The sequence below is a fragment of the Cavia porcellus genome, unplaced genomic scaffold, assembly GCF_034190915.1.
Source record: "Cavia porcellus strain 051 isolate PalLab524CR breed Dunkin Hartley unplaced genomic scaffold, mCavPor4.1 scaffold_31, whole genome shotgun sequence".
NCBI classification, from domain to species: Eukaryota; Metazoa; Chordata; class Mammalia; order Rodentia; family Caviidae; genus Cavia; species Cavia porcellus.
The window spans coordinates 45,345,398-45,358,902 of record NW_026947514.1 but is presented as its reverse complement, the minus strand read 5'-3'; the positions used below and the strand labels follow the sequence as shown (position 1 = coordinate 45,358,902).

Below are 13,505 nucleotides of genomic sequence, written 5' to 3'. Positions count from 1 at the left end.
TAGTCTCTCTTCAAAGCAGCTTCTCTTAACTGAAATATTGTATGTGAAATACTGTACATGAAGATCCCGTTTTTCAGCTAAAGGATAGAGCTGAAGAATACAGGCAACTTGCAAACTCAGAAGAGACTGAGGAAATTACCTCACCCTCTCTTCGGAGAAACAAAATGAGACAGCTGATTTCCCCGCAGACCAAAATGCCTTGTTACTATCACTCACCCACCTTCACTTCCTTTGACTGTTAAACTTTCACTGCTCCCTAAGCATTGCATCCATGATTCCTTTCTTACGTAGCGTTCTGAGCCTATGTTGACCCATGTGTGCCATGGTTTTTTGTCTCAAAAGAGGCTGACAACCCCTGAATCTCTAAATCCTGAGGTCCAGAGCCACAGTGCAGATTCATTACTTAAAGGGACAGTCTAAATTCATCTTCTCCCCAGAAGGTGCCCCTCTTCCCAAATTCCCTAACTCCATAATTGGCACTGCCATCTGCTCCCTGGGAAGCTGGAGCTTATCCCTGGGTCCTTGGGCACACCCTCTGTCCTTTCCGTCGGTGCTCCTGAGGGCATAGTGGGGGTGGCCTACATCAGCCCTTTATCCCTCAATCAGGAGCACCCCCCTTCCCTTCAGGAAACTGCTTCACTATCCTGTGGTTTGCTGCAACTGCTGGAAGCTGGCACTTTGATCAGATCCTCTTTCCAGGACTTGAGGTGGTGAGCAAGGACACAGGTTTCAAATGGATGGATGGATGATGGTGCTTGAGAAAGATACCTTCAGTTAGCTTTGTCTTTTTCTACTCAGACTTAACCTTGATGGGGGACTGGCTGTCAGATTGAAGTATGATTTGAACTTCTCTGTCTTTCTAGCACTTCTCTGTCCTCTGTGCTTCTCTGTCCTTCTGTATGTAAGTCAGTGTTCTCACTACTGATGATCTTGTATCAGAGGAACACGAATCTCAACGCTACCTCCTGAACATTTCTTTCCTGTAAATACTGGCTTCAGCTCTCATTTTCCAACTGGGCTGCAGTACAGCTTTTTCTCCCCAAAATCACCCAAAACATTGGTTTCATATCTAGCAGATTGCTAAGTGCTACGGACGGGATATTTAATACAAAGCCAAAGGAAGAAAGGTAGTACTATTCGGACAGTCATGAAAATGTAATGATAGGCATTGTTTATATGCTACAAGCAGAAAGTACAGAGCGCTGTGACCCTTAACCAGGGAACAGGATACATGGGAGTAGGAGATACCAGTTAAGTCAGACAGTCTATACGTGGCCAGGATATGGGAGAGTTGGAGGGATCGGTGCTTTCTAAGCAGAGGGGATTGCTAGTCCAAATGCCCAGATAGAAGATTTAAGGAACTCAAACAGGCCACTGTGACTACAAATCTATAAAGAGCATTTGTCCTGCAATGTGGCATAGGGGCTAGAGTAGGCAAGACCACTTAACAGGTGACAGTGGTAGTTCAAAGAGAGAGCTAAGATTCAGGTGGACACAGTGATGGCAGAAGTGGGTGGACAGAAGATATTCAGCAAGTAAAACTCCCAGGTGCTGGAGATGTATTGGATGCAGGCTAAGATAAAGGTGGGGGGCCATAACAAGAAAGAACCCTAGGTTTTTGGCTTGTAAGCCTGATAGACAAAGGTGCCATTTTCTGACACAACACTGAAAAGCAAGGTTTGCAAGGGAAGTGGGAGAAGGGTCATGGGGTTTTTTTTTTTTTTTTTGGTCTTTTTCCTTTTTATTGGTACCGGGAATCAAACTCACGACTGCCTGCTTGCAAGGCAGGCACTTATGCCGCTGAGCTAAATCCCCAGTCCTGTGGACTCCCTTTTGAATGATGAGTGAAGTGCTTTTGCACACCCTGGGGAGATGCCACCCAGCAAGATCTGGGAGCCAGCGCCAGAGATCATAGTCCTCAGCTACAGTGCCTGCATCCCTTTCTCCCTCACTACAATTCAATCCCATAGCATGGCACAGGGCTCTTTTTCAGAAAGGGGCCCCAGTGAATTCCATCATTTATTTCTTCACACACACACACACACACACCACCTGCATCTTAGGGTTTAGACACTGTTCATCCTACACATGCATCAGAAGCCCTTCCCCCTTTTGTTCTTTTTAGGAGGGACAGTTAATGTCAACTCTTGTGCCACCTCTTTATCAGCTACTGTGTAAGAAGCACCAGTCAGCTACACAGAATTCTACACTTGTATTTTTAACACCATTTCATTTGTTTTTGCCTAAGGCGGTAGTCCTCTTTGGGTAGAATGTCATGTTAGATGATTGTGTTTGCCAAATAGAAAAGTCTGTAATTATTCTAGTTTTGTCCTGATTGATTCTTGGCTGGGGTTGATTTTGTCCTTAGGGAAATTTGTACGTTTATACACCACCCTGGGAGGGAGAGGATGCTCCCACTATCTGAATACTGAGGTCACCCCCACCACAGAGAATTATCTGACCTGAAATGTCAGTGATGTTGAGGCTGAGAATCCCAATCTTGGTCCAGTATCTTAAAAGTACTACTTTTCAGACTGAGTTTCCTGGAGGTATTTCACTTCATTGATACAAGTATTCAAAACTCTAATATATTACCGACCCCAAAATCCACAAATGTGCTAGTCATTCCTCTCCATGGGACCCCAACCCATGTCCCCACTGAGCTATATATCCTTTTCATTTTGTAAAATTCTGAGACAATTTGCAAAATTGCCTAGACTGGGCTCAAGCTTGTAATCCTCCTGCCTCAGCCTCCCAGAGTTGTGGGATAGTAGCCCTGTGTCACCATGCCTGGTTGTTTTTACTTGGATCTGTGTTTGTGAAATCTGACGGCCCATCAGGATTAGCCAAAGGGTTTGTTAAAATGCAGGTGCCTGGATCGGTGGCCCCTCCACTCTTGGGTCAGATTTAGATGGGGCCTTGAGTCTGCATTTTTGAGTGCTGCAAACACGTTTAGTAATAATATTATGCGGGTTGGGACTCAGGCTTTGCAAACCACCGCTTTAGAGAAGAGCCTAGGGTTAATCCAAAGGTGTGGTCACACTAGGTCCCTTCCCAGTACTTCGTGGTGCAACTTTCAGGAAGCCACCCATTTTTTGTTTCCGCATGTTCCTGTCAGGTGTCAGCTGCATCTCACCTGTCTGGCAGCACCTCAGACTCATGGAACCACAGTGCAGAGCTCCGATGAAGGGCCCAGGCAGGCTCAAAATCCAGTTCTTCCCTTTACCCCGGGCATTGGCCTTTCATAACCCTGGCTCCCTGACCTTGAAAAGGAAACGAACCCTCACTCCACCCAGATTCTGGCTCTTCAAGGTCCCTGAGAATCAGGCCCTTATGCTGCTGAGCTAAATCCTCGCCCAGGGAATGTGCATTTCAACAAGCTAACTCCATCTCGCCAGGTGTGGTCCTCAGGTCTCTCCACCACAATCCGCGTGCAGTTCCTGGGCACCAGCCCAGACCAACGAGTCCTCAGTTTGATCCTGAGGGTGTCTCAAGTTTAAGGATGGCAGTTTTCCACTTAAGGTCCTACATTCCCGCCATGAACATCTCTGGGAGCAAAAGCCCCCGCAGGCCACGCGCGCCTAGCAAAAGCGCCTTTGTGGAGCTGCTCTCTGGCGCGCGCTGCAGACCTGCAGAACCGACCCGCGAAGGCCAAGTAGGCGGCAGCGGGGGCGGCTTTCCTGGGGTACCAGGCTGGCGGACCGCCCCGCGCTCCTGCGTAAACACGCGGTTCCCCCGGCAACGCCTCGAGCCCACGTCAAAGGCGCCACAGGGGCCCGCGCGAGTGCAGTCACTCCAGCGGCCGGCCGAGCGGCCGCGCCCGGGTGCGAGATGAACAGGCCCGGGCATGGCATCGCCGCGCCCCGGCGTCCTCTCCGCGCCCGGCAGGACGCCTCCCGCGCTCTGGCTCGGCTCCGCGGCGGCCACGGCAGTGGCCGGGAACCGCAGCGAGGCGACCGGCGGCGGCGGGCCCGGGGCACACGGGGCAGCGCTGGCAGCGCAAGCGCTCGTGCTGCTGTTCATCTTCCTGCTGTCTAGCCTGGGCAACTGCGCCGTGGTGGGGGTGATCGTCAAGCACCGGCCGCTACGCACGGTCACCAACGCCTTCGTGCTGTCGCTGGCGCTGTCCGACCTGCTCACGGCGCTGCTCTGCCTGCCCGCCGCCTTCCTGGACCTGCTGGCGCCGCCGGGGGGCCCGGGGCCCTGGCGCGGCTTCTGCGCCGCCAGCCGCTTCTTCAGCTCCTGCTGCGGCATCGTGTCGTCGCTCAGCGTGGCTCTCATCTCGCTGGACCGCTACTGCGCCATCGTGCGGCCGCCGCGCGACAAACTGGGCCGCCGCCGTGCGCTGCAGCTGCTGGCGGGAGCCTGGCTGGCGGCGCTGGGCTTCTCGCTGCCCTGGGAGCTGCTGCTCCGGGCGCCCCGCGCGCCCCCTGCCGCCGCCGCCGCCGCCGCCGCCGCCGCGCAGAGCTTCCACGGCTGCCTCTACCGCACCTCGCCAGACCCGGCGCAGCTAGGCTCGGCCTTCAGCGTGGCGCTAGTGGTGGCCTGCTACCTGCTGCCCTTCCTGCTCATGTGTTTCTGCCACTTCCACATCTGCAGGGCCGTGCGCCTGTCTGACGTGCGCGTGCGGCCCGTGACCACCCATGCGCGCGTGCTGCGCTTCTTCAGCGAGGTCCGCACCGCCACCACCGTGCTTATCATAATCGTCTTCGTCATTGGCTGCTGGGGCCCGTACTGCCTGCTGGTGCTGCTGGCTGCCGCCCGGCAAACACAGACCAGCCGGGCCCCCTCGCTGCTCGACATGCTGGCCGTGTGGCTGACCTGGGCCAACGGGGCCATCAACCCGGTCATCTACGCCGTCCGCAACCCCCACATCTCTATGCTCCTGGGGCGCAGCCGCGAGGAAGGTTACCGGACTAGGAACGCGGGCGCCTTCCTAGTCAGCCAGGGCCCGAGTCTGCAGCCTCGGAGCTGCACTCGCCTTCGGAACCGCTACGCCGGCAGGCTGGGGGCCTGCGGCCAGACGTCCTCATCCCACGCAGTCAGCGGGGCGGGAGGAGAGTTGGCCTTGTGGGCCCACAAAAATCCGGTTGTGCTTTTCTGCCGGGAGGGACCAACAGAGCCCGGGACAGCAGTGGCCAAACAGCCTAAATCCGAGGTCCGAGATACCAGCCTCTGAGAGTTGGGACCGACCGCTTGGGCAAGAAACAAGGCAGCTTTCCGCGGAGACTCGGATTTCACGACAGTGGAGACAGGAGAGTTACCGCTTCCTGCATTGTAAAATACTGGGTTCCCTTCTTCAGAAGTGCCGAAAGGAATGTAAATGCAAACATTAAAGCAAATCCTAAGCCACACAACCAAGCATTGTAAATTGTAAGTGCCAAAAAACAAAACTCAGCCACCACTCAAAAGCTCATATTACAAGAATCACACTGTGAAGCAAACAAATCACTGAATGCAGTGTATGTTGAAACAACAGAGTTTTAGGAATGATCCCCAGAGCTGTTGAAGGCCCTTCGAATCACCAGCACTCCACAAAACGTCAGCTTCCACAACCACATTCCACAGGCTTCCTGTGCTTAGGTTTGGGAACAGAAAGTTCCTATTCTTACCTAAATTGATGCACTTCTTCCCTAAGCGTGTGATCTTTGTAGGAAGTTTTAAACTCAGTTCCCATTTAAAACCATTTTAGGATTTTGAAAGGATGGGTTTATTATTAGATGAAGTGCAGCTATCTGAAGGGCAAATGCAAGAAAAACGGCTGTTTTTAAAAAGTGTTTCAGGGGCTGGGGATTTAGCTCAGCGGCGTAAGTACCTGCCTTGCAAGCAGGCGGTCGGGAGTTCGATGCCTGGTACCAATGAAAATGAAAAAGAAAAAATGTAACTAAAAAAAGTGTTTCTCGAAGCTGGGGATTAACTCAGTGCTGGAGTGCTGGCCTGGCTGAGCACAAGTCCCTGCCGTTGATCCTCAACCTTGTAGGATAAAAAGTAAAGTATTCCAAGATTATTCATACAAATTACTGTCCTTTCTACCTCTAGCCCCCAAATTATCTGCCTCTGGAAACGTGAAGGCTTTGTCCTTATTCTAACCTGTTGCTCTGTTTCCTTTTAGGGTGCCACTGTCAGAATGCTTTCATAATATAAAAAAATTTATAATAGAAATTTTTGTTTCTTTTGTGGTAAATTTGATGTTAAACTAATATGAAGTTAAATTGATTGAATAAGGTGACTATTCTGTAAAGTAACAAGTTGACTTTCCTATATGACTTTTTACTTAACTAAAGGGGATTCCAAAGAGAAAGTCTAAGAGTAATTCGAGAGATGGCCACATTCTTAGAATCGGGTAGAACTGTCTCAGAAGTCCTGTCCTTCCACATTTGTAACTTTGTGTATTTTTAATAGCCGATTGCTGCTTTATGGTTATGACTTTTATACAATCGTCTTCATTTGGAAGTGAATGTAGGTGTCAGACTGTTATGTGGAGTAGGGTTTATGGAGCAAAGCTGGAGAGATTCCTCAGCAAACTAAAAATAGCTGCAGAAATGTGCACAACAAAGATGTTTCTATAGTAATTTAAAAGTGCAATCTAGGGGGCTGGGGATTTAGCTCAGCGGCATAAGCGCCTTCCTTGCAAGCAGGCAGTCGTCCTGAGTTCCATCCCCGGCACCGATACAAAGGAAAAAGACAAAAAAAAAAAAAAAGTGCAATCTAGGACTTGTGTATGTGAAATTTCTCACATCGAATGCCACTGTACACTGAATTGCTCACATTTCAAAGTGATCTCCTGTTTATCCTTGTTTTCTTCCCTACCATCTTGTTCCTCTTCTCTTCAGCGTCTCATGGCCTTAATTGAATGAGTCCTTTGACCTAGTTATGAAAAGACATTGCCTGTCACATAAAGATTTCCATGTGAAATAACCAGCATTTTTTTCTTGTAAGGTGTTTAAGGGTGTTTGTCAGTATTTAAGTCTTTGTGTGACACGTTATTATTTTGTAATCAAGGCTGGAAATACAGGATTCCTGTCAGAACAAAGTACATTTTAATTTTCTGCTTCTCTATGTATCATCACAATCAGAAGTTTGTAGGGTATCTATATATTTTGCCACAGTCTATATAGTTCAATCAGATGAGATCGCCTCTCCTCCCTAGCACTTGCATACAATATGCATAAATGCAGCTGGACTAACATTTAACAGAAATCTGCTTGTTGAATGAAAAGCAGAATTTGCTTGTTGCTTTGTGACATTGTGAAAAACAGCTTGCAGGATGTAGAGAGAAATGGTAAAGTCTCCCAATATTGGAGCAGACAATAGAATAAGAATTCCACAATTGTAAACAGAGGGCAGAAAGAGTGAGGATGTGAGCATGAGATGAGCCTGCCTGGTGACTGAGGGAAAGCTGGGTGATTGGAAGTGACTGGCACTGGCAGTAAGAGCTTTAGGAAATAAAAACAGGGTGGGGGTGTGACTCAGGGCTAGAGCTCTTGCCTTACACAAGGCCCTGGGCTTGATCCCCAGCCCCACGTGTGCACACAGACACACACACAAGAAAAGGAAAGGAAAGAGAAAGAAAAACAGTCCTTCAGTGAAGGAGATTTCAGAGAAGAAATGACGTAGAAAAGAGGCCATTCTATTAGTGGCTTAAAGACTCATGCTTGACAATAATGGGAGAGGAGAGGGGAGAAGCTTCTAAGTTCCTGAACAACTCGTGACGTCCAGTGTGCTTGTGTGCGTGTATGCCCACAATGTGTGCTTATTTTTTAATTTGTAGTTATAAAACTGTTTGGTGGTAGAACTGGGACTCACACTGCAGTCTGTCTGGCCCTAAGAGCTTCACGTTTCCTTCTTTGCCTTCTGTGCCCCTCAAAAATCTTTGGGCAGGAAACCGAGGATAGGAAGTTGTGGGACTATCATCTTCATGAACTGCTGTTTTTGTTTCCTGCTCTGTCGTGGACAAGTTCCTGACCTAGAGCTATTACATGGAACAAGTCACAGTATCTGTCTGCAAGGGGCTTACAACCTAATTGAGGGCATTGTGCTTTATAATGATCATCCATAATCAGGGCTCTGATCCAGTTATGGAGAAGAAAATGTAGGGCATTTTTCATAAAAGATTATTAATGAAAGGAGGTGAATTTGGAAGCAGAAGATAAGCAGATAAAGGCTAGCAACTTACCTGCCTCAGTGTAAATACTGTCTTGAGTAAAATGATGATTACAAATCTAAGGCTTAGACCTTCTCTCATGTTACAATGAATGTGCAATTATATGAGTTAGTGGGAGGAGGAAAAGAACAACTATTAAGTCTTGGGATTAGATATCACAATATAAAGGTCAATATAATCTTTCGTATCCCCTTTGCTACCAGTTTGTTTCATTTGGGTCGCAATAATAACAACAAACAAGTAGTGCTCAGAGTAGAATGTACATTAGCCCATTAATCTTCAGAACAGCTTTAGGAAAGAGGACTGTTACTATCCTTCTTCCAAGTTTACAGATTAAAAAAAAAAAACAATGCAGAGAGATACTATGTGCTTTGCCTAAGATTCCGTGGCTAGCAAGTTCCAGACATAAGTGGTATACCTGGTATGTTGTTGCCTGAAGTCCTCCCTTAAGTATCACATGAGACACTGCCTGTCTCATTTGTAAAAGAGGACAGGAAACCTGGGAGAGAACCAAAGAAGACAGGCAACCGACAAGGCAATGGGAGAAGTACATAGGATAACATTTTAATTTAGAGAACAGGTGTATAAAGTGTGTGTGTGTGTGTGTGTGTGTGTGTGTGTGTGTGTGTAAGTGTATAAAGATGTCCTGAGTAGCTATTTTCTGGAGTAATCCAACCCTTTGAATGATGACCAATATCATTCATCACTATCTTCTGCCCATCCATCCTCTGCTTTTCTTGCTCCAGGGCAGCTGAGCACAGTTGGAAAAAAACTACAATCACGTCAGTTAGTATCCTGTGCCCTGGAGTCCATTGCTAAGTCTGGCTCTTCCACCACGGTCAGCAATCTGAAACTTTTTCCCTTTCAACTATACTTACTTTCCACTTTGGGGACTCAGATATTCTCCACTCCAACAGTTAACCAGCCCTATCATCATGGAAGATGGCTTTTGTTCCTGATATATATAGATACAGATATATATTCATACTTATCATATATACCTTCATATTTTAGCCATAAAACCTGAAAAAATGACCTCAATTTATACTAGTTCTCAGTTTTCTCTTTCCAAGTGCAGAAGGACTGGGTCTATCAAGTCCTAACCGAGATCCCCAATCTCTTAAATGAGTATATGGTGGAGATTTAAATAAAATGAGACAAGTTTTATGATTTTAAGGCTCTGGGAGGGTCAAAACCCTTTAGTTGAGCTCGAGACTCTAAGGGCTAAGACAAAGACTTCTCTGGACCACCCACTTTATTTATTAGGTCCAACAACAAAGGGCGGGGAAACTGAGGAAAGTGCAGGCAATGAGCAGGACCTTGGGAGTCACTTCAAGGATGTCTCCAAGTGATAAGACAAGTCAATTCAGTAGAACTGTCTTATCATGAAGACATGGTAGGAGTAAGACTGTAGGAATAATTTCTGCAGCTGCAGGCTTTAATCTACCTGAGCTAAGTGTCTGTAGCTGCGGCCTTATCTTACCCTTTGAGGTATCTCTGGCCTCACAGGCCAGTACAGGTCTCAGCCAGGACTCGTGATTCACAGAGGTTCACTTACTATGAATCAGCTCCTGTTGCCAAGCAAGGGGCCTAGGCCTAGGACAGACTCACAGATAAACATAGAAAGCCAGTTAGTAAAATTTAAATCCTGCTCAGAGCCACTTCATAGTGGTCTCCAACATGTCCTCCCTTTTATTTTTGTAATAAAGCTGGATCAGGGTAAGATGCGATTGAATGTTATGTAGGAGTCCACCATCTTGCTCCTCTTTGACAGACTATGAATAGAATAAGGAAAAACACACAAATTACTCCCAGTATATCAACATAAAGCCAGAAATGTGCCTTCAGATAGTTGAATGGATTTAACTGATCTAAAGCATCCAAAAGTTTGTCTCAATCTTGAATTTGTTTATCAAATTTTTGGGTTTGTTGGGACATTGACAACGCCTCCTTCTGGAGTGCATCAACGTCCATAGTAACATTTTGATGGATAGCTCCTTGTACATGTTTCTTAATATCCTCCCAAGGATGCAAAGATTTATTATAATGCAAGGGAGTTATGCAGAAATGAGTGGCCTTGTAATGGTACAATTTAGGAAGTCAGTCTAGTTCATGATAAATCTCAGGTGAAGAATCTGCCCAAGTAATGGGTCTAAGTAGTGGGTGGATCAGAAACATAAGTCCATTACTCCACCCCTGAGACACCTGTCATATATACACATACTGCCAGAAGAGCCTTTATGGCTGGTGGAATTCCCCTTCTGGTGACTGTATTTCTAGCCTCCCATATTGTAGCTTGGATGCTGTTCCACTGGATCACTGGTCTTCTCTCCTGGTCTCTTGAGGGAGCTAGAGGTCGATTTTCTGGCAGACTGGCAGTCTCCCTGGGCCCAGGTTGGTGGAGCCATCACCAAGGCTGTCCTCAGCATTGGTTGTCTCCCATCAAGGCTGCATATTTCTTATGGATCTTTCACCTGTTAAGACACAAGCATAACCTTGCTTCCACATTATTAGCTGTATTGATCCTTTTAAAGTTTAAATTAAGCATGAAAAAGGCAAAACTTGGTCTATCTGTAGGGAAAATAAGAATGTTAAAAGAAATCTTTTAAATCAGTTATGATGAGAGGCCAGTCTCTGGGAACTGTAGTTGGATTTAGCAGTCCTGGCTGCAGTGCCCCCTAGGAAGTAAGCAAGCATTTACAGCTCTTAAATCTTAAATCTTGTAACAACCTCCATTTGACTTCTTTGGAATAACAAAGATAGTAGTATTTAAAGGGCTAACTGAGCTTTCTAAATGTCCTAGCTGCAATTGTTCTTTAACCAGTTTGTGCAATTGCGTTAGCTTCTTCTTTTTAAGGGGCCACTGATCTACCCAAACAGGCTCCTTAGTTTTCCATTGTAAAGGCAGATCTGTTTTGGGGGGAGAAGCATCAATGGCCCTTGTCAAAAAACCTGCTGATATCCAATATCTTGCCTGTCATTTTTAGGTATAATCTTAACAGGCTGTTTGATTCCTTGTAAGTTTTTTCCTAGTCCTTTGTCCTTCTGATATCTCATTTTTGATAGGATTATTTCCAAAAGATGAGAAGTATAAAACAAAAAGAGGCCTTTATTCTGAGAACATGGGGAGAGATGACCGGCACCCCCCACCGCTGGCATCCGGTGATCTCTCCATGGAACACGTGGCGTGGAGGGTATGTAAGTAGCCTTGGTTTGGGGTGGAACCTAAAGGGGGGCATTAGGGATTCACGGGTATCCCATTGGTCCTAGGTTTGGCTCCATAGGTAAATTCCTAGGGGCAGGGGAGATAGGGGCTTCCTGGTTCCGGTTGAGGTTTTCCTGGCTACAGTGTCCTGTCTGGGCCAAAAGCCTTTCAATTTTAATCATCATTTTCTTAATCTTAGGATCTGAATCTATTTGTTCAGTTTCCAAATTGGTACTTGTTTGTTTAAAATCAGAATCGCTAGTCAGCACTAATTTCCACTTTAGTAACACATCTCTTCCCTACATGTTAACTGGAATAGGTACCATATAAGGTAAAAAGAAACCTTTTTGTTGGTCTGGGTCCTCATAAGGCAAAGGTGAGGCACTCTGTAACACGTGCTGGGGGTTCCCAGTCCGATAAGGGATGTAGGGCCCCTTTGTGTTGGCCATATAGCAGGCCATTATTCTAATGCAATTATAGACACATCCACACTGGTATCTATTAGACCTTTAAAGTATTTTCCATTAATCTTTATAAAACACATAGGCTGGTTTTTAGTCACTTCCTGTGTAAAATAAATTTCTCTTTTTGTAGTCTTGCTCTGAGTGTCTTGCTCCTTCCTGAGCTGTCTTAACAAAAGCAGGCTTCTGTACAGGTAACAAAAGCAACTGTACCATGTAGTCTCCCTGTTCAAAAACATAGAGCTCTATAGCACATGCAAGAACTTGTGTCTCATCCCAACAATCACCATCAGTCACACTAGGCACTTCCTTTTAAATTTAGATCAGCCTTCCCCAGGACAAGACCAACTTGTTCCTTCAGGTGGGGGACCCCAAATTCCTCATCTCCAATGAGAGTGACTCTGCAAGCTAAAGGAAAATCTAATCCTGGGTGAGTGAGTTAACATCTCTCCGGGGAGCCACTTCTGATGCTGTTCTTGAATTTGCTGTCCAGTTTGCATTGAGTAAAATTGACTGATATTTTGACCCACAGGCTGTGCCTTCTCTATTGTTTTGCTGGCCTGAGGAAAGGCCCTCATCTCATTTTTTGGCAAAAGTGCACCATCCTATGGAATTTAGAATGACAATATTTGGCCTAATGCCTCCCTTTCTGGCATCTCAGACAGAGCCCCGGCATGCAACCTGAGTCCTCCTCACCAGAGGCACTTCTTTCTTGACGTGCTGCAGCTGCAGCATCTGTCTTATCAGATCTAACAGGAACTCTGCAGTTTTTTCTAGTATGTCCTCTTTTTCCACACTTAAAACATTTTACATTACTCCTTTTTGCATTTGCAAGACCAGCCATACCTGAGCCATCATAGTTGTCTTATAGCACTCAGTTCCGATGTCCTGACATGCTTGAATATATATTGTTAAATGGTTAGTTGACTTTATAGGATTTAAAGCCTGTTTATAATCCCAATTAGCATTTTCATATGCTAATTTTAAAGTTAAAATGTTTGCAGCGTCTGTGTTTGATACCTATTTGTGAACGGCTTCTTGTAACTTTGCCACAATTGTGTAAAGGGTCCCTGGGGTCCTTGCAGAATATATAAAAAGGACATCACTGGAGCTCCATCCTCTGGAATATTTGCCATACTTTTTTTTTTTTTAACTAATTCTTCCAGTTGTGGATATAGCTCCTCAGGACATCAAATCTTCCTCAAGTGGTGCATATATTCCTGTCCCAGAAAGTATTTCCTCATTTATTGCCAGATGTGGATTGGGACCCATCCTGTTTTTATGAGCCTGCTCCAAAATAAGAGTTTTTAGCTTCACATCAAAATGAAGGAATTGAGCAGGACACAGCCATGTTTGTGTCACATGTTTGGTATCATAAGGTATCAATTGATATGTATCCAAAACATTTTGTAGAAGTCCCACAGTAAATGAACTTTGGACTCCATTGTTAACCACACTTTAAGACTTTTTAGCAGTTGTATTTCAAAAGGCATATGAACAAAATACTCCTGATCATTAGCATCTCTTTCAATTCCAACTGGGAAGCAAGCAGGGAAGGTATTATTTTCTCCCCATGCAGCTGCCTCATCCCCGCACTACCTGTAAATTTCTGGATAGAGCCCTATGAGATATTTTTTGTAAAGGCTCTGGCCCCTGCTGAGTGATCCCTCTAGGG

The 13,505-nt window shown here is 46.1% G+C and overlaps 1 protein-coding gene across 1 annotated transcript; it reads left to right on the top strand.

The window, feature by feature from the left end:
* Positions 1 to 3,726: 3,726 nt before the first annotated feature.
* Positions 3,727 to 7,033, top strand: Gpr135 (G protein-coupled receptor 135). The gene has a single exon (XM_063241356.1). It carries the CDS (start codon positions 3,848 to 3,850, stop codon positions 5,177 to 5,179), a length of 1,332 nt encoding a protein of 443 aa, XP_063097426.1. The 5' UTR covers positions 3,727 to 3,847; the 3' UTR covers positions 5,180 to 7,033.
* The last annotated feature ends 6,472 nt before the right edge of the window (positions 7,034 to 13,505 follow it).

Excerpts from the sequence above, each read along its gene's own strand:
- Gpr135 (XM_063241356.1), top strand. The coding sequence starts at position 3,848 with ATGGCATCGCCGCGCCCCGGCGTCCTCTCCGCGCCCGGCAGGACGCCT.